This window comes from Salminus brasiliensis, chromosome 12 (genome assembly GCF_030463535.1).
Source record: "Salminus brasiliensis chromosome 12, fSalBra1.hap2, whole genome shotgun sequence".
NCBI lineage: Eukaryota > Metazoa > Chordata > Actinopteri > Characiformes > Bryconidae > Salminus > Salminus brasiliensis.
Window position 1 is genome coordinate 8,763,642 of NC_132889.1, and position 22,106 is coordinate 8,785,747.

Below are 22,106 nucleotides of genomic sequence, written 5' to 3' on the forward strand. Positions count from 1 at the left end.
ACAAGAACTCGTATTTGTATAAACCAGTGGCCGGGCCCTTCGTTTGTAATGTATCTGGATAAACTTGATACTTCGACAGTTCTGTGGCTATACCCATACCACAGAACGTGAGCCTTACAGTACCAGCAGTTACGATGGGCCCTTAACAAACCTCCACTTAGTCGGTCCTGGTGTTTTAGAATTGGTACTGTTGAGTAGTAATGACTTATATGTTGAAAAGCTACTTTTTGTGGTGGAAGGAATTGACTGAGTATTTAGGGATTTTTCTTTGTTTCATATTAATTCATTCAAAATTGATCTATCTATCATCACTACTAAATTAATTATCTGCTGCAAAGAAGCTACTTGTTGAATGGAGAAATTTTGGACAGGTAAAAAAATGGAAGTTATCTTGTAAATCAGCAGTAAAGTTCATTAAAACAGTGAATATTTGAAAAAGGTGTTCATCTCTATTCCCTTCAATACATAAAACAGCCTTAAGATAAATGTAAAATCTGATAACTGAGCGATTCCCAATCTGAATCGTTATGCGCTAGACTATTCGACTATCAGACTAGCCGTTTGTTGCAGCTCTACTCATCAGGAGTCCGGTGTCTAGTGCTTGTCCTCCACGTCAATTTAAGCAGCGGCTCAGGTGTTGAAAAGAGTGTATTCATCTTAAGGAAAGATCAAGGACAGCTGCGTCTGCTGGATGAGTGCTCCAAGTGGATTGTTCTTTTGCGCGTGAGGGTCAGTCCAGCAGCCCGGCCTGTTCAGATTAATGTCAGATGCAGGCCACATTAAAAAGAAAGTGGGAATCAGATCTGCTCTGATTTCACCTGCTGTGTGAACGTAGTCCGAGACGAAGGAAAGAGCGAGTAGCTAATTCGGAGGGTGTCTGAGCGAAGGGGTGGAACCAACAAACCAGAAGCAGGCAGGGGGCTCTTCTAAGGCTCTGAGAGTGCAGGCCTTTGTTCTGAGCGCTCGCTCTGAGTGACGGAGCGATCCTCTCGCTGCGAGTGGAGGGCAGGCCGAGGCTTGACTGAAGATAAAGGAACCCTTCTGTTTGTGTTTATAGTGCCAACTCTTTGAAAGAGTGAGAATGGATAAAGAGGAGAGAGAGAGAGAGCGAGAAGATTTAGGAGCCTCATTAGAATCATGGCTCACAGTAGATGCATTTATAGTAAACATACGCTTTTCCTGTACTTTCCCTTTTCGGCTATTAAAGTGAGTATGGCAGCGCCAGGCCGGGCAAAACCGTGAAAATGCGACAGCGTGCTCTTTCACACAAACACAAACAGTTCTTCTGCATTCCCTCTTTGATGTAAGCCTTTGTTCTCTCTTATTATCATAGTCCGCCCACAACAGAAGACGACGCTAATCTTAGGGTCTTTAGCGAACGTGGTGGGGTGAAAGACGAGCTTGGCGGTTTAAGAGCCGTTTTCATCAAAGCCTCCCCGAGCCTTTAGTTTTTAACCCTTAGAGGTCGGAGGCCTGTTGTTTTACTGGAATATTGAAATGAAGGATTTACCTAATTAATAACATAGTTAAGTTAGTTATGTATTGAGAGGTTTGAGTCTTTAGATGTTCTTTTATTTGTTTGTTTGTATATAAATAAACAAATAAAATAATGAAGACAAAAGGGCAGTTCACACGATATCTAAGTTTCCATATTCCATATATTACTTTGTTTTGTATTTAATTTTAATTATATAATATTTTTGTTTTCAGAAACAAGATCTTATATTAAAGTACTTAAAAAGTAAGAAAAGAAAGTAGTGCTATAAAGTCTGGCCTAGTAAAACTAGTAACTAATAACAAATATCTTCAACTAAAACTTCAAAACAAAACTACCAATAACCTTCCATTAAAAAAGTGGAAAGAAACATTTTAACTAAAAATAAATATTTTTGAAAATAGTTGTACTAAAACTAAACATCTAATAACATCTAATGGATGTGATATTGTCCATGCTTATTATTTATTATCTTATTTTATTATTATACACCTCATTCAGTCTGTGGCTATCGAGAAAACATGTATATATATCATGTAAATCTATTGATCATGTAAAAAAACTGATTTGAGGTCATATCGCCCTGCACTAATAATAAGTAATGAACTATCTATCACATCCCTGTCAAGAAGCTGTTTAACTTAAAATCAGCTTCCTCATGTGCTGTTAAATTAAGCTGTTAGTTGACTCATTGGCTGGGTTGTTACTGTGACATACTCAGTAATCCAGCAGCTAGGATGCCTAAAAACACCCAAAAACTAGGCAGCACTCTGGAAATATCCCTGGAAAATGATCCAATCCAGAGTATAAAGCATTAATTAGACTTCCATGCCAACTGATATAAACCTACATACATCTAAAATCATCATTAAGCCATTAGAAGCTTTTTATACTAGAGTTAATCAAGCTACATCATCTACACTGAGAATGTGGTCAAATCTATAACACAATAAAACATTTTAACACAATAATCAGGCTGATTACTTTTTATTATGTTATATTAAGTTTTATTGCTTCACGCAGTTTCCTGCGTTCCTGCAGAATGCCGTGAATTCCTATAAAATCATTTGCTATCACAGAGATCATGTTTATATAATTGCCTATGGAGCAAATTCACATGCCTATAAAACTCTTAAAGACACTTCCAGGTGGATAACGCATTGCAGGTATGAGCAGCGTAGAGCATTCTCACTGTGTTTTCTTCACTCTTCTCGTCCGTTTACTGTATTATCACTCAAATATGTGCATCCAGATCTTTCAGTGAAAGATCAGGCAGCACTGAGAGGTCAGCCATTGGTTCTGTATTATAAACCCATTAAAACCATGCTTATCATTAGTGAGATAGAAAAATCTATCTGCTATCGGCCGTTCAGCTCTTATTTGCGAGTTGAGCAGCTCTGACAAGGCTCCCCAGTCACAGGGCGCTGCAGTTCCTTACTCAGCTGCTAGATGGACATATGGAACTTGGGTACGGCTGCAGAAACCCATTAAAGGCAGTGTTGTACCTATATTCGCTGGCGTTTCTTTTTGTTCTCATCCTCTGCAGACTCACAGACTCACTCAGCCCAGTATAGAGAGCTCACAAACACTGCTAGCAGTTGGGCCCACATTTAACCACCACCTTAAAGTACAGCAGCAGCTAGATAAGCAGCTAAATGGAGGTTTAGTGCTAGATAAGTTAGTTTGGCATGGGAATTCAGACTCACACAGCTAGTGCGCGGAGTTCCACAGTGTGGAAGTTTGTCCTGAGAGACAGTGCAGGAAGCCCTGCACGATGATGCTTTACCTGGAAAGGTTATAGTAGCATCCAGCCTCACCTTCGATCGATATTAGCGATTGACTGAAGTGTTCGATATAGGCCCCCAAACACTGATTGGTCCGTCTCTAGTGATCACAGATGGCCAATATAACTTTCGGAATACTTTACATGCTGGCGATTGCACTTCTAATGGTGCTGCACAGAATTGACATGCTATTAAGTGCAGCCTCAGGTTTGCCCAGAAACTTTTTTTTTAAGATTTCTTGCCTTTATCTGTCAGCGAACTATGAACAGTCCAGTGGAGAACCCCCACTGTTAGACCTCCAGCTGTGGTTTGAAGGTTACATACACTCATTGTGGACATGAATGCCTTGAATGTGGTTGAATGTGGGGTTTTTTTCTAAATGAGACTACAACGTACAACAACGTAGATCTTTCATAGGTAAAAAAAAAAAACAACAACAACAAGAAATCAGACTTTCTGAATGTTTCAACAAAGGGATAAAATTAGTCATACAGGGTCAGAAATTGACTCAGTGGTGCTGGAAGCTCCAGTGTGTCTTTCCAAGATAGCAATCATTCATTGAACAGATGTTATATCAACGTTAGACTGTCAACATTAACTTCCAATCTGATTCGTCATCACTTTTGCACCCTGAATTATTGTTGAGCACATTCAGAACTGAGTGGAGGCTAACGCTAATGCTTACACACACATATTCTATAGAAACCCAATTCACATTAGCACATTTACCCACTATAAACCAGTTATTTCACACCAGTAGACCAGCAACAACAGATATCAGTCCAGAGTGTGTACTACTACAAACACACACACTTTCTCTCTCACACACACACATAAAGTTAGCAGCTTATCTAAACCATGTGTCTGTATTATTTATTCAAACACAAAGATTGGTCGGCTTGGTATGGGCTAAAAGTCATTAACGCATTAATTGGGTCAGAATTTGGGGCAAAATAATCTGATCAGGACGTCCCTAGCTTCAACCAATCAGAACGTCTGATTGTCTGTGGCACAGTGTGTTAAATTGCAAGAGATAAGAGAGAGAGAGACACCTATAACTACCCATTCAAATAACCCATCTCTCAGACTGAGAGAGTTACACAAACTCTTTCTTCCTCTAAAAATACACACATACACACATACAGGGTGTGTTTGCGCGATAAGTGAGTTGACGGTGTGTGTAGGAACTCGCACAGGCTCGCGCTAGATCTACATTTCCTCTGCAGTGCAGTGTTACACCTTCCAAAAGCTTACCTCCATCCGAACGAAGGCCACACACAAACACTGAGTGTATCCTCAGTGTATTTTCTCAGTGTCCCGTAACTAAAGGTCTATCTGTTTAGTCTTGAGCTGTGTGGTGATGTGTTGTGCATTGTTGTATTTTATGAATGGAAAGTCGCTACCACATACACACACACACACACATACAGATGCATGCATGCACACACAGATATCCACACACGTGTACACACACGCTCAGGTGGAGCAACGTTGTCGTGAGCTACAGGTTCTAGAAATCAGATAAGCGCTTTTGCCCTGGAGGATCTACACAAACACATACACATACATACTGACACGCTGTCAGGAGTTTTATGGACGGCTTGGCTTCTTCTGAAATGTGACTTTTTCTTTTTGAAGATTTCCTGCTTCTATCTGTCAGGGAACTGGGAACGGTACAGTAGGCGTACAGCTCTGGTCGGGAGGTCACATACACTTATCACACACTGTGGCTTGAACTGTTAGACAACATAGATTTTTATAAGGGAATAAAACAAGAATTCAGACTTCCGGAATGAAACACAGGGACACGATTAGTCATACAGGGTTCAAAATTGACACACACCCACTCAGATGATAAATTTACTGGTGCTGAAAGCTGCAATATGTCCTTCCCAGAAAGCAATCAGTCATTGAACAGATTAACGTTAAACTTAAATTCCAATCTGATGTTGATTCGTCATCACTTTTGCTCCATGAATTATTATTGAAGCAAAGTTAAATTTAAACAAAACATTTACAGAAAACCCACACTACTGCAGTACCATATCACTGATAAAAACATCTGTTTGGTTCTGCTGGGATTGCCAGTTCTAATTATAACTATATATACTTATTACTCAATGTATATTAAGGGTCATTGCTGCCAATGTCAGGAACCAGCAACGCTCATCAATACTTTACCGTTGATTCAACATATTACTGATATCAAAATTTCAACCTCAACCAAAATCAGTGTTGTACCAACATCATCTTGCTTTCTGGGTTTTACTTGCCATGGTCAAGGCCTCTTAACGTCCTGTTGGTGATCATGATGGACTACAGCCGGTAGCTTCTCTGTGCCCACATAGATTACTATTTGTTTGATAGTATTCATTGAATTGACCAACACACAGAAAGTCTGAATGAGCTCAGTGAAGTCAGGAATGTCTATTGAAACCTTTTCTAAACAACTGCAGATAAATAATCAATTCTTGCTTACGTCAAAACGTTCAAACAAAAGTTATTAGAAGGTGCAGTCAATTCTCCAAATTCTGGAAGACCCAAACTGTCATCCTCAGCTGAGAGGAAGTTGGTTCAGATGGTCAGGAACAATCCGAAGAACCAACAAGGGCACGGACCTGCCATGAACTGGAAGCTTTTGAAACATTGTTGTTGCCTACAGTCAACAAGTTTTACATCACCATGGACTAAGAAGCTGCCGTCCAAGAAAGAAGACTCTGCTCCAAAGTCAACACTTTCAGTCTTGACTGATGTTTGCGGCTGACCACATGGACAAAGGAAAAGCCCTCCAGAGGAAAGTTTTATGGTGATATAAGACAAAGGAGTGAAGGTGAGGCGTTTGACCCCAGGCTGTTAAGCATAATGGTGGTAGCAACATGCTCTGGGGCTGTTTTTCCTGCCAGCAACGTTTGATCTTGGATACAGTTTGGGTTTTGCGACAGGACAATGATCCCAAACATGCATTATGGAATGGATAAAGCAGGCTGAAATTAAACCTTTGGAATGGACTTTCCAAAGTTCAGACCTCAACCCTGTTGTGGGGTTGTAGACTATGCTTAGAGGTCAGGGATTGTCCCAGAAAACCCACCAATTGAGCTGCAACTTTTAAATAGAGTGGTCAACTCTCCAGGCTAAATTCTGCCAGTGTGCAATTTGCTAAGGGGCATTTAACCAAATATTAGATATGTTCCATATATAATTTCCTTCTGTGTTGATTTTAGAAACCCTGGAAGATATAGGCTGTGCGCTCGTTCTGTCCCAGGCCTCCTAGGGTTACTGAGTCCAGACCGGAGAGAAATCAGCACAGAGCCATCTTTAATCTACACACACACACACTGTCAGATAGTAATGAAAGGGAGGGGAAGGGGGGAGGATGACAGACAGGTAGACGGTGAGGGAAACAGATCACAGAGAAGACGGGCGAGTGAGAGAGAGAGAGAGAGGAAGGCTGAGTGAGGAGAATGAGGAAGCAATTAGGCGTTAAACTGCGATTAGGTGTGCAGGGGTTTGATCTGACTGATAGTGTGTGTGGCAGCGAGACTGACCCTGTGGTCATCACTCACACTGACAAAGAGAGCGAGATAAGGAAGAGAGGAAGGAGAAGAGGTGGAGGGAAATGAGGAGAAATGATAGAGAGAGCAGTGGAAGATGAGAGGGCGACTAAGTGATGTGCCCTAACTTTGTAGTACTCAAGTCTGGCCTTGGTCTTCAGAATGGATGAACTCGGCCTATCACCTCCACTTACCATATAGGAGCACTTTGTAGCTCTATAATCACAGACTGTGCTCCATCTGTTCCTCTGCATACCCTAATAGCCTCCTTTCACCCTGTTCTTCAATGCTCAGGACCCCACAGGACAGATTAGGTAATATTTGGGTGGTGGGTCATTCTCAGATTCTCAGCACTGGTGGTACGAGTGGATCAGACACAGTAGCAGTGCTGCTGGAGTTTTTAAACACTGTGTCTGTCCATTTACTGTCCACACTGTTAGAAACACCATACCTAGTTGGTCCACCTTGTAGATGTAGATGTAGATGTCCACTTGTACCAGCACAACACACTGATAGAGAATGCTAAGAATGACAAAGCACCCAAATAATAGCTGCTCTGTGGTGGTCAGTCCTGTGGGGTCCTGACCATTGAAGAACAGGGTGAAAGGAGGCTAACCATATATGCAGAGGAACAGATGGACTACTGTCTGTAATTCTAGAACTACAAAGCTCTCCTCTATGGTAGGTGGAGGTGATATAATGGTAGAGCGAAAAGAACACCTCTCCAATCGACCGTACTTTGGACTTGTGTTGCAGCCAGTGACACAGAAGAGCATTTCTGTGATAAAGGGAGGAATGGATTCAGTTAAACACACTATATGTCCAAAGGTTTGTGGACACCCCTTCTAATGTATGCACTTGGTGACTTGCAAGTTGCACCCACTGCTGACACGGATGTGCAAATGCACACACACAAACAGCTTGTCTACTCCCCGTAGAGATGTACTGCCACTACAATTGGACTCTTTGGAGCAGGTAAACATTGACCTACTGGCACTATGTCTAATACAAGGTGTGGGCTAGAGGAGTATAAAGCCCTCCAGCATTGAGCTGTCGAGCAGCGGAACTGTGTTCTCTGGAATGATAATGGTGCTCCGTCCAATACTTTTGGAATCTGAGCTGACTTCACTAACGCTCCTGATTTTGGGGGCTGAGTTTGGGATTTAATGTTTAAGGTTTAGGTTGTATTTGTATTTAGAGTTTGGGTTTAGGGATTAAGTTTGAAGTGTGAGGTCTGTGAGAGCTTGAGATTGGGATTTGGGTTGGATTTGTGCTTAGAGTTTGAGTTTAGGGGTTGAAATCACATTTTGTTAATGGGCTGGGTTTCAGTTTTGAGCTTAAGGTTTGGGGATTGAGTTTTGGATTTGGGTTAGAATTGCGTTTGAGATTGCTGTGAAGTGTTTGAGTTTGGGGTTGAGTTTGAGGTGTGTGGTCTGTCGTGACTGAGTTATGAGATTGGAATATGGGTTGGATTTGTGTTTAGAGTTTGAGTTCCGGGTTGAGTTTGTATTTTTGGTGTTGTTTAGAGGTTGGGTTTTAGTTTAAAGCTTTGAGTTTAGGTTTGGGATTTGGGCGAGAATTGCATTTGAGATTTTGGGAGTTGAGTTTGGGATTGCTGTGAAGTGTTTGAGTTTGGGGTTTTTAATGTTAAAGGTTTGGGTTGGATTTGTGTTTAGCGTTTGGGTTTAGGGGTTGAGTTTGAGGTGTAAGGTCTGTGATGGGAGATTGGAATTTGGGTTGGATTTGTGCTTAGAGTTTAAGTTCAGGGGTTGAGTTTGTATTTTTGGGGTCATCAAAGCTTTGAGTTTAGGTTTGGGATTTGAGCGAGAATTGCATTGCGATTTTGAGGCTTGAGTTTGGGATTCCAGTGAGGTGTTTGAGTTTGAGTGGGGTTTTAATGTTTAGAATTTGGGTTGGATTTGTGTTTAGAGTTTGTGTTTAGGAGGTCAAGAGGAATTTGGGTTTATATTTTGGGGAAGTTGTTTAGGGGTTGGGTTGGAGTTTGGGGATTTTGCACGAGTTGGGAATTGAGTTTACATTGAAATGAACCAAAACACGCCTCAAAAGGTGATCCTCCCGGTCCCCTGGCTTAAACATTAAAAATCTGTCAAAAAAGACCTTAAAAGAGCAGTGCAGCCAGACGGCCCTAGAATCGCACAGAACTAGAAGCCTTCTGCCTGTCAGGAAGAATGGGCGAAAATCTGAAAATCTCTAAGCTGCTACAAAAAGCATTGAATCAGAACAGTGTGAGGAGATTAGGACTTTTTACATTTGTGTATTTTCTCTTTTTGTGAAAGCACTGCACAGAGTAGCAGACCACTCCACACTTGTTTATTCAGCCAGCAGGGCAGACAGGTCATAAACACAAATAACCACAGGGGCAACAATAACAATAACAATCACAAAACAACAACGGCAACAACAACAATGGCAGCAGCAGTGTACACTCAGTAAAGTGGGTCCAGCAATCAGTAGTAAGTGTTAAGGAGGTCTGCGGGATCCAAAGGTCAAATGTCAACCAACAGGGGTCAAATGTAGGGACTGAGTGGGGCCGCAGAGTTACTGAGGTCATAAACCTTTACACACACACACACACACACACACACACACACAAACTCAGGGTCTCTTTGTCAGACACACCTGTTTATGTCAGATATGGAAGGGAATTGTAAGTGTGTGTGTGTGTGTGTGTGTGTGTGTTGTGGTAAACACTGTACACTGGGGTGCATAAGAGCTTTAAGGCACAGTGTGTGAAACTGTGTGAGCATGGGTAGAAGTATATGATGTGATGACAACTGTGTGTGTGTGTGTGTGTGTGTGTGTCAGGGTCATGAAGAGTTTCCTTTTAGTGACTACTGTCTGTCTGTGTGTGTTTACTTGCTCATTAATCCTGTCCAATATAACAAACACCACACTGTGTGTGTGTGTGTGTGTGTGTGTGTGTGTGGTGAGAGAGTAAATGTGACTGCATAGTTTAAAACATCACTAATGGTTGTGTGTGTGTGTGTGTGTGTGTGTGTGTGTGTGTGTGTGTGTTTCTTTTTCAGTGATATATTTGATGCCATGTTCCCGGTCACACACATTGCTGGAGAAACTGTCATTCAGCAAGGTTTGTAAAAAAAACGTAACACACACACACACACACACACACACACTTACACATAGAACAGTTGCTTTTGTCTCTGTGATCTTTATCATACATAGTCACATATCAAATCCAGATATGCATGCACACTCCAGGGTATTTTACTCAGGTAAAGGTTTGGGGTTTTGAATTTGGAGTCCAGGGTTGGAGTTGGGTTTATTGGAATTTTGGGTTTAGGTTTTGGTTTTTGGTCAAAATTAAGGTTTGAATTTGGGTTTTTGGTCAGATTGAAGATTTGAATTTGGGGTTTTGGTCGGATTGGGGGTTTGAGATTGGCTTTTTTTTAGGGGGTTGTATTTTTGGGGGTTGGGTTTAATTTTGGAGTTTTGAGTTTAGGTTTGGGAGTTGAGTTTGAGGTTTAAGATCTGATTTAGATTTAGATATATGTTTGACATTTAAACCATGTTTGGGTTTTGGGGACACTGGTTCAGACTGAGTTCAAGCAATTCAAACTCTCCCACAGGTAAGAAAAGGAATGTGAGTAGTTGAATTAAGGAAGGCTGTGTGTGTGTGTGTGTTTGTCCTTGTCAAATATTTGCCTGCTCTCTATGGCTTGGGGATCGGCAGCACAAAAAACAAAGCCTTCAGAGGTGATGAAAGACAGGAAGAGAGGAAGGAGAAAGAGACAGACGAATGAGATGAAAGCAAGAGAGCAGGTTAGAGAAGAGAGAGAGAGAGCAGCTGACAGGAGTGTGTGTATGTGTATGTGTGTAAGATAAATGGTTAATGTGATTTATGAGTGTGTAGTGTGCTCAGTATTAATTAGCTCTATGAACTCCAGTGAACTCAACAAAGCTCAGATCACTGACTTTTTTTACACACACACACATTCATACAGAAGCTCTTTTTGGACAGTGGATTTCTGTATGAATGTGGGAAACACCAATTAGCATGGGTGTATGAATGTTTAAAGAACTAAACACACACATTACACTCTCTTTACTGTACGGTCAAATCAGGTGATACAGATCAGAGAGAGGAAGCACGAAGTAGGAGTTTGTAATAAAGTGGCCAGTGAATGGCAATGCAATATAGGGGTTTCTAATAAAATGGCTAGTGAGTGAAAGTACAACAAATGGGTTTTTGATAAAGTGGCCAGTGGTACATGGTTTGAGAAGGAGAGTGCCTTTACTGCTTTTTGTATCTGTGAACTGTGTCTGGAAAGAGTAAAATTTTATAATATAGGTCACATACTAATCATCATGTCCCTCTCTCCATCTCAGGTGACGAGGGAGACAACTTCTACGTCATTGATCAAGGGGAAGTGGACGTGAGTTCATTATGTCATTAAATTTGTATTAAACTAAACTTGAACATGAACATCCTGTCATTTCCACTGGGTGATCACTGTTTACCCTATGTACAGTGAGTGGTTCCAGCTAGAAACCTCTATGTCTCAAATATATGTTATTGCAAATAGCTAAACAAGTATAAGAAGATGTCAGGGTCCCCACATGTCCTGGAAGATCTGGAAAACCCGGACATTTAGAGACTTCCAGGAAAATTACTAAAATGCTCTGGAAATTTAAGTGAGATCCTGGAGAAGCTGAGCTATTGACCCACTGAAATTGCTTATGTTAGGCAATGATGCCGTATTAGTTATAGTTAGTGATAAGGCTCTGTCATGTGCACAGGTATTTACACTGGCATCACATTAGAAATGGATGCATAGCTCACTACTCTTTACACAGACGTTTGGCATTGATGAGTAGAGCGCTGCTAAACACACACATTGGCAATCTTTCTTCGTTAGCCGTCGGTTGTTGAACTGTGTTAGCAAAATTTGCCAGAATTGTTTTCTTGCTAACTTGAATCGATATAGTCTAGCTACGTGTCATTTGCTCCCAGTTTGGTGACTGATGTAGAACAATATACAAAAAAAGAAGGATGTGGGGCTCCACAGGGTACCGTGCTACCACTATGGCCCTGGCTGTGCTTCTCCAGGTGGGTAGATGCCGATCTCGCTCGTCATCACTCTTAAGTGATGATAGCTTGTGTGGTGGAGTCTGAAAGTTGTTGCGGAGCTAAGTGTGGTTGCGGAGTGTGGTGGCTGGCTTTGCATGTATTAGAGGAGTTTTAGTGTCAGGAGAATGGGTGGGTTAATAATGGGTGCAGTACCGAATCGGGAGAAAAACTGAATTAGACATAATGTATTATTAATTTGCAACTTGAGCTCTTTTCTGTGTAGCTATGATTTAACTCACCTCACCTTTGGAAATTTCAAAGGATTCATGAAAAAAGATTTGCATAGCTGTTGAATAGGACATCCAGTGTAAAACCAAACAATGTGTCCTATGTGTAAAACCAATTGATGCTGACAGGCTTTTAGTGTGCATTGTGCACGCTCATTGTGTGCATATGGTCTCTGGTATGGAAATCCTGGAAAAGTCCTGGAAATGTCCTGAAAAGGGCTTTCCTAAAAGGACTGTGGGAACTCTGAGATGTGATTTCAAAAAAGAAAACATACCTTTAATATTTTAAGCAATTCTTTTTTTTTCTTTTACTGTTTTATGTTCTGCAACATAAACCCACAGCATAATTGATCCAGCCCGCTTAACAGTTGTAAAGGTGTTCTTTTCATGAAATTCCACATTCTTTTTCTCAGAAAATACTTTTGCTGACCAAAAAGACTTGTTTCCAGAATGCATCAGGTTTGACCAATCTGATGACTCCATTCCATTAAGTAACTCTTTGTGCAGTCGTTGCTGCACAGTAGAATAGTGCACCACGACTCATGAGTGCAGGTGTTCAAAGCATGATGAAACTATAAAAGTAATATTGTTTGAAATATTTAACAAACATGATTTTTAAAGATTTTGTCATCTTTAAAAAAAGATAATAGTTCTAAGACGGGACGTGCGGCCCGTCAGCACTCACCCCCTGTGGATTCCCACAAATAAACATACATGCCCACACACCTTTCCTGCATCTTGCTGGGGGGAGGGGAGAGGGGGTCTCGCTTAGATGGAGATGACTCGGCGGCGGCAGGCTGTTCTAACGCAGCGGAACAGAGCAGATCAGAGCCGGCTTTGTTTTAGCTTAGCGACACACAGGGGATAGAGTTTAAGTGGGAAGATAAAAAGCCGAACCACGGCTAAACAGGAAAAGACCTTATCGCTTTACACGCATAAAGCTGTGGGTAACGGGAGAGGAGTGTGAGTGAGTGTGTGTGCGCACAGGATAATGGTAGGGTCGGTCATGGCACAACTGATGAAGTCCTGATAGTGACAGACAGTTAGGAGGGGCGATCAAGACTATTCTCTCTCTCTTTTTATCTCTCTTTTTCTTCCTGCCTTTTATCCAGTTACAGAGCAACAGATAAAATGACAGCACTAAATGATCTTTATAGGCGTTTAGGAAATCGCTGGCAAACGCACCTGCTCATGTTATATTTTCATTCTTTTATTTATTTCATTCATTTGAGAATAAGCACCACTTATGAATATATAAATAATATAGTGACCAAAAATGTTTTATATAAGGCTAAGGTTCGTTAAAACTAGGTGCAAATAAATACAGCCCTTTTCATTCGCTGTTCCCTCCAGAAGCTGGAGACTCTGGCATTCCTTCCAAAGCCCCGCCCCCCAAACAAATACCGCTCCTTTCGTCATCATTCCCTCCAAAAGCCACATCCCTGAATACCGCCTCTCCTTTCAGTATCCCCCCCCCCAAGCCTTTTCTCACCGCTCCCTCCAAAAACCACAAACACATCCACCTCTTTTCCCTCTAAAGGTCCACCCCCAAACAGACACAGCCCCTTCTTTTGCTGTTCCCTCCAAAATTCAAAGACTTAGATGGAGATGGCTCAGCGGTGGCGAGTTGTTTTAACAGAGCGGGTCTTTCTTTGGTGTCCCCTCCAAAAACCACATCTCCAGACAAATACTGCCTCTCCTTTCAAAGTTCCCAACAAATCCCTGCACCCTGTCAAATAACGATGGTTCCTTCAGCATTCCTTTCAAAATTGCTTTCAATATTCCCTTCCAAAAAGCTTGCCTCCTAACAAATACAACCCCTTGCTTAGCTGATCCCTCCAAAAGCTGAGGACTTAGCTCAGATAGAGATGACAAATACTGCCTGTCCCTTCTGTGTTCCTTCTGAATCCCTGCACCCAGTCAAATAGTAGCAGTACTTCTTTTAGCATTCCTTTCAAAAAACACATCTCCAATCAAATAATACCTCTCCGTTTAGTGTTTCTTCCAAATCCCCACCCTAAAAAACGAATAAAGATGCTCCTTTTAGTGTTCCCTCCAAAGCACCGCCCCCAATCAAATACCACCATTCCCTCCGAAAGCCACATCCCCAAATACCACCTCTTCTTTTAGTGTTCCCTCCAAAGCACCACTCCCAAAAAATAATGCCTCTTCCTTCAGCATTCCCCCCTCCAAACGCACTACCCCCAAACAAGTACCGCCCCTTCTTTCAGTGTTCCCTCCAAAAGCCACTTCACCAAATACCACCTCTATCGTTCCCTCCAAAATCCATCCCTCCAACAAACACAGACCCTTCATTCAGCGTTCTCTCCAAAAGCAGCATCTTTAAACAAATAACCCCTCTCCGTTCAATGTTCCCTCCAAGAAGCCCACCTCTCCTGTTAGTGTTCCCTCCAAAAGCACCACCCCCAAACAAGTACCGGCCCTTCCTTCAGTGTTCCCTCCACAAGCCACTTCACCAAAAACCACCTCTCTTTTAGCGTTCCCTCCAAAGTCCCTCTCCCAAACAAATACCGCCTTTCCTTCAGTTTTCCCTCCAAAATCCACTTCACCAAATACCGCCTCTTTTTTTTTTTTTAGTGTTCCCTCCAAAATCCATGCCTCCAACAAACACTGACCCTTCCTCCAGCGTTCCCTCTAAGAAGCCTAGAAGCTGTTAGTGTTCCCTGCATTGCATCTCCCTCATACAGATTCAGTATTTTACTTTCTACATAACACTTCAGCAACGACTCTTTCAGGGAAGAGTCCTGAGAGAGCTGCTACTGCTGTTTTGCATTTCTCCCAACTCACAGTATCTGGGTTAGGGTACAACAGTGACATTTCTTTCTCACAGGATTGCTTCCACCAGCTGGAAATAAAAATGTGGTGGTGGTGGGGTCCACTATCACTGATTGGTCTGATGCTTAGGTCTTCAGTTCTGCTTGTGTCTTTAGTGTCTCCATGTCAGCCAGAGGAAGGATGGGTTCCCCTTTTTGGTGTCCCCATTTTCGTTTCTCTCAAGGTTTTCTTGCTCTGAGCAACTTGGCACTATAATACTTGGCTTGCACACTGCAGGGCACAGGCCCAGATCTCTTTGAACTTGACTTGACTTGACCAATTGATGTGGGAGATTTTATGGAAAAGTAGTTCTTAAAATAGGCTATCAGTCATATAAACACTGCTGTTTTCTTAACGAACTGTCCCGCAACTCAACGCAAATCAAAATCCACCCCCATATTTTGCACTAGTGGCGACACAGTTCCACTTTTTGCTCTTTCCTTACTGTTTGTGGTTGCCTCTTACTGTTATTTTTGTTTTAAAGCATTGATAAGAAAGATGAAGCTTATACAGACGAGATTACAGATTTTTGTTTTAAAGCATTGATAAGAAACATGAAGCTTATACAGACGAGATACAGATTTCTCACCGTCGCCATCCAGTCTTGGGTCTTGTCTTTTCTAAAGAAACCTATACAGATTTGCATCTATTCACCACCGAAAGTGAAGCATCCTTCTGTTTATTGTCTCTGTTCCGTCACCTCTTGCAGAAAGGAAGACTTGCTGACACCACCAGAGCACCTATGTATACATACATATATATATATACTCTATATGCATGCCACTGTAGCCTGCGGTAAAGCGATGGTACAAACCCGAATGCAGTTGATCAGCTTTCTGATCAGGTTTGTTTCTTTAACTCTGCAGCTACAAGGTAAATCTTAGGGTGGGTGGTGGGCCTGGGTGGGTCTTGGGTTGTTCTTGAACATCCTTTTTTACGTTTAGGTCTTCCCTACGTGGCTACACCTCCCCAATACCTTGCACGTACACACAAGAGACTTTGGCTCAATATTGCCATGTCTGTGATGAGTCTATGTAAACTTACCTGGACAGACCACTAAAATCCTGGATGGTGAAAGCCATACTTCTGGCTGCATGCAGTTAGAAAGTTGCGCCACCTTGGATCCCTTATGCAACATCCATTTGTCCATTTTCGTAGGTAACAGTGAGTGTTACGGTTTTGGAAATCGCATATTCAAGTCAGTAAGAGATTCATAACACAGTTTGAAGCACATGTGTGATGACTTGCGCTGGCCTTTTACACAATGCTTATTGCTAATAGCTACATTAGCCCCAGAATTATTAGGGAGGGAATGTGGATTTGTGTAAATCAGATGCATTTGCCGAGCTGCCCCTTTAAGCCGTGGATCCGTGAGTGATATATTAGCCCTAATCTCTGCGTCTGAGCTGGAGACAGCGCTGGGCCTGCAGCCACTTCACAATGCGGAGTGGAGAGCTCACGGGCCAAAGCAATTCAGCACAGAGCAGCGCAGTGCCAGAGAGCAGCCAAGCCTGTCTCGTGCACACACACACACACACAACATGCACATTTACACAGGCATTAGCCAGGGCTTATAAGAGTGCGTCAGGGTTCATAAACCTCCAAGCATCAGCAGACACACACACACACACATATACACACACAGTGGAATGGAGACACTTGAATGCTCTGGTGATGTCTCTCATTAGCAGAGAGAATAAATCTGCTACAAACCTGGAGCTCAGCTTACTATACACATTGTGTGTGTGTGTGTGTGTGTGTGTGTGTGTGTGTGTGTTTTGTGTGTATGATGCGAATTACTCTTTAATACACTCACACACTGCTGCTGAAGTCTTATTTAAGTCAAGATCTTTGGACAAACGTTTGTGGACACCTGCACATCCAGTGGTCCCTCTTTGCTCTTCTGGAAATGTTGGAGCATTGCTGTGAGGCTTTGATGGTATTTAGCCATGAAAACATTAGTAAGGCCAGGTACTGATGTTAAATGATTAGTTCTGCCACTCCAACTCATCCTAGAGATCCATCACACATAGTTCCACAACTCCACAGCCCAAATGCTGGGGGGCTTCATATCCCTCTAGCCAAGGCTTGCCATTAGACTTATGGGCCACTGCACCAGCAGATCACCAGAGCACCCGCTCTATCGGTCAGTGCTTTCCTATGGAGATTGCACTAGATCTTTTAACACTAGGGGAGGTTACACCTTAAGGTAGCTGAATTCACACCAATACAAGGGGTGTCCACAAACTTTTTAACGCACCGTACCTCTTATGGTTCTCTTTACAATATCTAAAACAAAAGCCGTGCTTTATAGCGTCTCAGCCTTATTGCTTTAGCCACAAGCTAATACACTCACCTGTACACATCCTAAACCTAAATGTGGTGATTCATCTGAACTTCTTAAGCCCACTCCATCACTCAGTGAGGGATGAGGCATCTTGCATTGTCTCGTCGGAAGATCAAGTCATTTTTTTGTTTCTATCTGCCAAAAAAGAACAGAAAGTCCTTTAAACACTTAATGGTCAAGTATGACACATGAACATCTGAGTAATCCTTCTAGAGTGCCTTGAACCAGATGTGTGGAAAATTAAGTACACCTACTGCTTGTATAGGAATTAAGAGGGTAAGTGGCAGCCAGATGCTGCTCAAATGCCCTTGATAAATTGATCATCAGCAAGCATGACCATCCCTATAAAAGCAGACGTATTGGCTGTTTGTTGATCTGGAGCCTTCAGGTATATGTTAACCCAATACCAAGAAGGAAATACATCAAGAGAAGCAATTGTTGCTGCTCATCAATTTGGGCTGAAGGGTTACAAGGCCATTTCTACAGTGAGAGAGATATTTCGCAAGTGGAAAACATTCAGTTGTCAGTCTTCCCAGGAGTGGACATCCCAGCAAGTTCTCCCCAAGATAAGACCATTCAATGCTTAGAGAAGCTGCTAGGAACCCAAGAGCAACAATTGAGACTATACAGGCATCAGTTAAGATGTTAAGACAAGTGACTTGTTTGAAAGGGCTGTCAGGTGGAAGCTTTCTAAAAGGAACATGGCAGCACAGCTTCAATTTACAAACCACAAGGTTTCCTTTGGAGGAGACCAAGGTGGAGATGTTTGACAATGCTGCATATCACCATGTTTGACAAATCAGTACAAACACTTCATACCAGCTACCAAGCATGGTGGTGGAGGGGTGAAGATATGGGTTTGTTCTGCAGCCACTGCACGTGGCCACCTTGCAGTCATTGAGTCGACTATCACCTTTTCTGTATTCCACCACATTCTCGGATACTTCTGTCTCACTGCTGAAGCTTGACCAAAATTGGGTCATGCAACAGGACAATGATCCCAAGCATGCTAGCAAATCTACAACAGAATGGCTGAAAAGGAAAAGAATGAAGGTGTTCCAGTCAAAGTCTAGACCTCAATCCAACTGGAATGCTAGGGCTGGACCTTAAGAGAATGCCCTCAAACCTCCCCGCAAAAGAACTGAAGCAAGAGTCAACCAACATTCGACCAACATTCCTCAAGAACGATACTGAATCATGGGCTGTATTTAGTTTTTCACACATGACTTTTCTAATTGGGCCTAGTGTTTGTTAAATAAATAATGACACTGTCATTTTGGAATGTTGTATCTGTTGTATCTGTTGTGTCTGAGGTTGTATTTACCTAATTTTAAGACCTGCTAAGGACCAGATTTTTTTATTGTGTCTTTATATGTAAAACAATATATATGTATGAATAAAAATGTAAAATAATATAAGAATGTGGATAAAAATGATAAAAATGTAATAATGGCTGCTTTAACAACACTACTCCCCTCAGCCACCCCACTGGCCTCTGTATCATTTTGGCGAGGTCACGGTTGCTCAGGCGTGGATTCCTCTGGAACGTAATTTGGACGCTGGTCAGACCGTCTGGCAGGACTGTGCCAGGAGATGAACTTTTTTTTCCTTCTTTTTTTCCTGCCTCCTGCTCTTTTGCACTCCTTTTTTTTAATCTCTCCCTCATAAAGTCAACAAGTGGATCGTGTATCGACAGGTGAAACCCAATTGGCCCGTCCAAGAATGAAAGAGGGCTCTGTGTGTGAGAGTCCACAGTATGTGTGTGTGGATCTGTGCTCCAACACACACACATACAAAGCTTCATCCACAAACACACACACACACATACACACACCCGGGGCAGTGAGGTGTGAGCGATTGAGGGTATGGCAGGTTCTTCAGTAGCAGCTCAAGGTCGAGCGTGGTTGGAGATAAAGCAGAACGGAGTAACATCAGCCTGATTGAGTTCTTCATTTTCTCCTTATGGGAGATATTCAGTAACCGGACCGAGCCGAGAGATAAAGGTGTGAGGTCAGGTATCACACGTTAACCTTGAACGCCCCCTGACCAAACACAGCTTACAGGGAGTTTCAGAAAGTGGTGTACTTTCGATGGCCTTGAGGAGCTTGTAGCAGAACCCAATAATGTAAGAACAGGTGAGAGTTGAATTTTACACACAGTATCATGTAAAAGTCAGAGACCAAGCTTCATTTATTATCTAAGTCCAAGTGGCCATTAGGTACCTTTCATTGGAATTTTGTTCAGGAGAACTTTCTGAGATTAGATGTTTGATAGTTCACTTACATAAAAAGAAGCCAAATAAGAGGAAAAGCCTCCATGTTTCCAAAACTGGAGATCAAGTCCATCCTTTCACTGTGAGTAGAGGAATCAGTACTCTGGGTCTGAGCAAATGTAGAGTTGATCAAGAAGCTCTGACTGAGAAAAAGAGTCCAAGAAGTAGAAGAACCTTGAATCAAATCAAGCTCCTGAAGCTAATGACGTTCTAGTAGGAGGCTCTCACAAACACCTGACACGTTAGTTTCTCCGGAGCTTCATAACTCTCATTTTTCTGGGTAAGGATGGTCTGGTGCCAGTTCCCCCTCCACAAAAATGGTACGAGCAGATTTTTCAGTTCCAGCCAATCCAGAAGGCGACGCAAACTGCAAACGTCTAGTGAGACAGTTTTATGCTATTTATTGGTCCCTTGAAGCGGAATAGCGGTAATGCAGCATACCACGGTGTGAAAAACTGTTGACCATGAAATGAGGACAGTGTTTCAATATTATGACATGTCTGATGTGTAAGATTTCTAGCACATGGCCAAGTACGCTCATTCCCCATGTGCATTTTAGAGAGTCATTGGATGGGGGCGCTGTGGGAGCTCACTGATTGGTGATGCCATGCCCTGAAAACTGGTGGGGGGAAAAAAAGAAGCACGCTACGCTAAGCTAACTTATCTAAGCCTAGCTAGCCGGCTACGAGTCCAAACACAGCAGAACCGGTCTCTCATTTCGCCTGTTCTGTTACTGCCAGCACCAGTCGCTCGACTTCGACACAAGTTTTTGGAGCTGTAGCCAAGCAAGCTAAGCAGGGGTTAGCTTAGCGAGTGGACTGCAAATCCAAAACCATGAGGATAAAATGTTCTCTTCAGCCTTCTGTCCTCGATCTGTGGGCTTTCAGTCAGCCATACTGGAATTTGCTCTGTGGTGAGCAGATTGTTATACTGCTAACTAAGCTAACGCTAACCAGCTTCTCTCTCCTAAACCAGAGCAGTAATGTTTGTGATTGTCAGCCTGATGGTTTAACTTTTAATTTATTGAATGATTTATTTAAAATTGTAAACAGTGATGACTTATTTGATCGGTTTAAAACATAACGCTGCTGTCCAATGAAAAACACGTATCTGAACCCTGTATCTAATCTGAACTGTAGTTCAGAACTCTGGATGAATGGACCAATAGAAATGCTCTAAACGACTTGGAATAAACTTGTGTTTTAAATGGACTTCCATTCAAAGGTAAGGCCATTTGTGTCTTCTGCGGTAAAGCCACCTGATACCTTTTTTCATTGGACAGCGCTGGTAGGCAGGAAGCCACTTAAAGGTAGAACCATCTGCGCTTCTTGCGCAAGTTATACTCCCTCCCCTTCATTCCCCTCAATAATTTAACCATCTCTCTCTCTCTCTCTCTCTCTCTCTGTAGGTGTATGTGAATGGAGAGTGGGTGACTGGTATAGGGGAGGGGGGCAGTTTCGGGGAGTTGGCACTGATCTACGGAACGCCCCGCGCCGCCACCGTCAAAGCCAAGACTGACCTGAAGCTGTGGGGGATCGACCGGGACAGCTACCGCCGCATACTCATGGTACACAAGCTGACATAGCTGCAGTAACATACACAAACACACTTCACCGGCCACTTTATTAGAAACCCCTCCTTCCTAGCCCTACCTGGGAACCATCAACAGGTACAAGTGTGGTCAGTAAGTGAAAACGTAAGGTAGGGGTTTCTAATAAAGTGGCCAGTAAGTTGAGAGACAAGGTAGGGGGTTCTAAAAAATGGCCAGTGAGTGAAAGCACAAGGTAGGGGTTTACAATAAAGTGGCCAATGGGTGAAAACACAAGGGAGGGCTTTCTTATAAAATGGCCAGCAAGTGAAAGCACAAGCTATGGGTTTCTAATAAAGTGGCCAATCAGTATAAGCTCAAGGGAGGGGTTTCTCATAAAGTGGCCAGTGAGTGAAAACATAAAGTAGGTGTTTCCAATAAAGTGGCCAGTGAGTGGAAGCACAAGGGAGGGGTTCTAATAAAGTGGCTGGTCAGTATAAGCTCAAGGTAGGGATTTCTAATGAAAGCACAGGGTAGGGGTTTCTGATAAAGTGGACAGATGATGAAAGCACTAGGTAGGGGTTTCTGATGAAATGCATATTCCTGTATTAATTTCATTGTTTTATCTGTGCAGTTCTTCTCCAGTGTGTTCTTACTCTGATAGCGCAGTGTGGGAGTGTTTTTGCAGCATTCCTGAAGTTTCCCATTTTGTGTTGTAAGTCGGGGACAGAACAGGAGTGTATCTTGCCAAGGTTCCTCACTCCACCCCACCCCACCCCCCTGCTCCCAGCGGAACATTCCAGTGCCCACGACCTGACTGGCACACTCAAACTGGACTAAACTTTCCACCCTCGGGCATTCCTTACCCAAACACTGAGCGAGCACCGTCACTAAGGAGGCTGAGTGCAGCTTCATCATTCGAAAAATGCACTCTGTAGTGTGTGTGTGTGTGTGTGT

General features: G+C 42.6%; 1 protein-coding gene across 3 annotated transcripts in view; it reads left to right on the plus strand.

The window, feature by feature from the left end:
• The window catches only part of prkar1b (protein kinase, cAMP-dependent, regulatory, type I, beta), a 112,191-nt gene that overhangs the window by 66,770 nt on the left and 23,315 nt on the right, over nt 1–22,106 (plus strand). For all 3 annotated transcript variants that reach the window (XM_072694032.1, XM_072694031.1, XM_072694034.1), the window contains 3 exons: nt 9,878–9,939; nt 11,199–11,245; nt 21,030–21,188. In XM_072694032.1, coding sequence (XP_072550133.1) covers nt 9,878–9,939; nt 11,199–11,245; nt 21,030–21,188 — 268 coding nt within the window. The remainder of the gene's footprint in view (nt 1–9,877; nt 9,940–11,198; nt 11,246–21,029; nt 21,189–22,106) is intronic.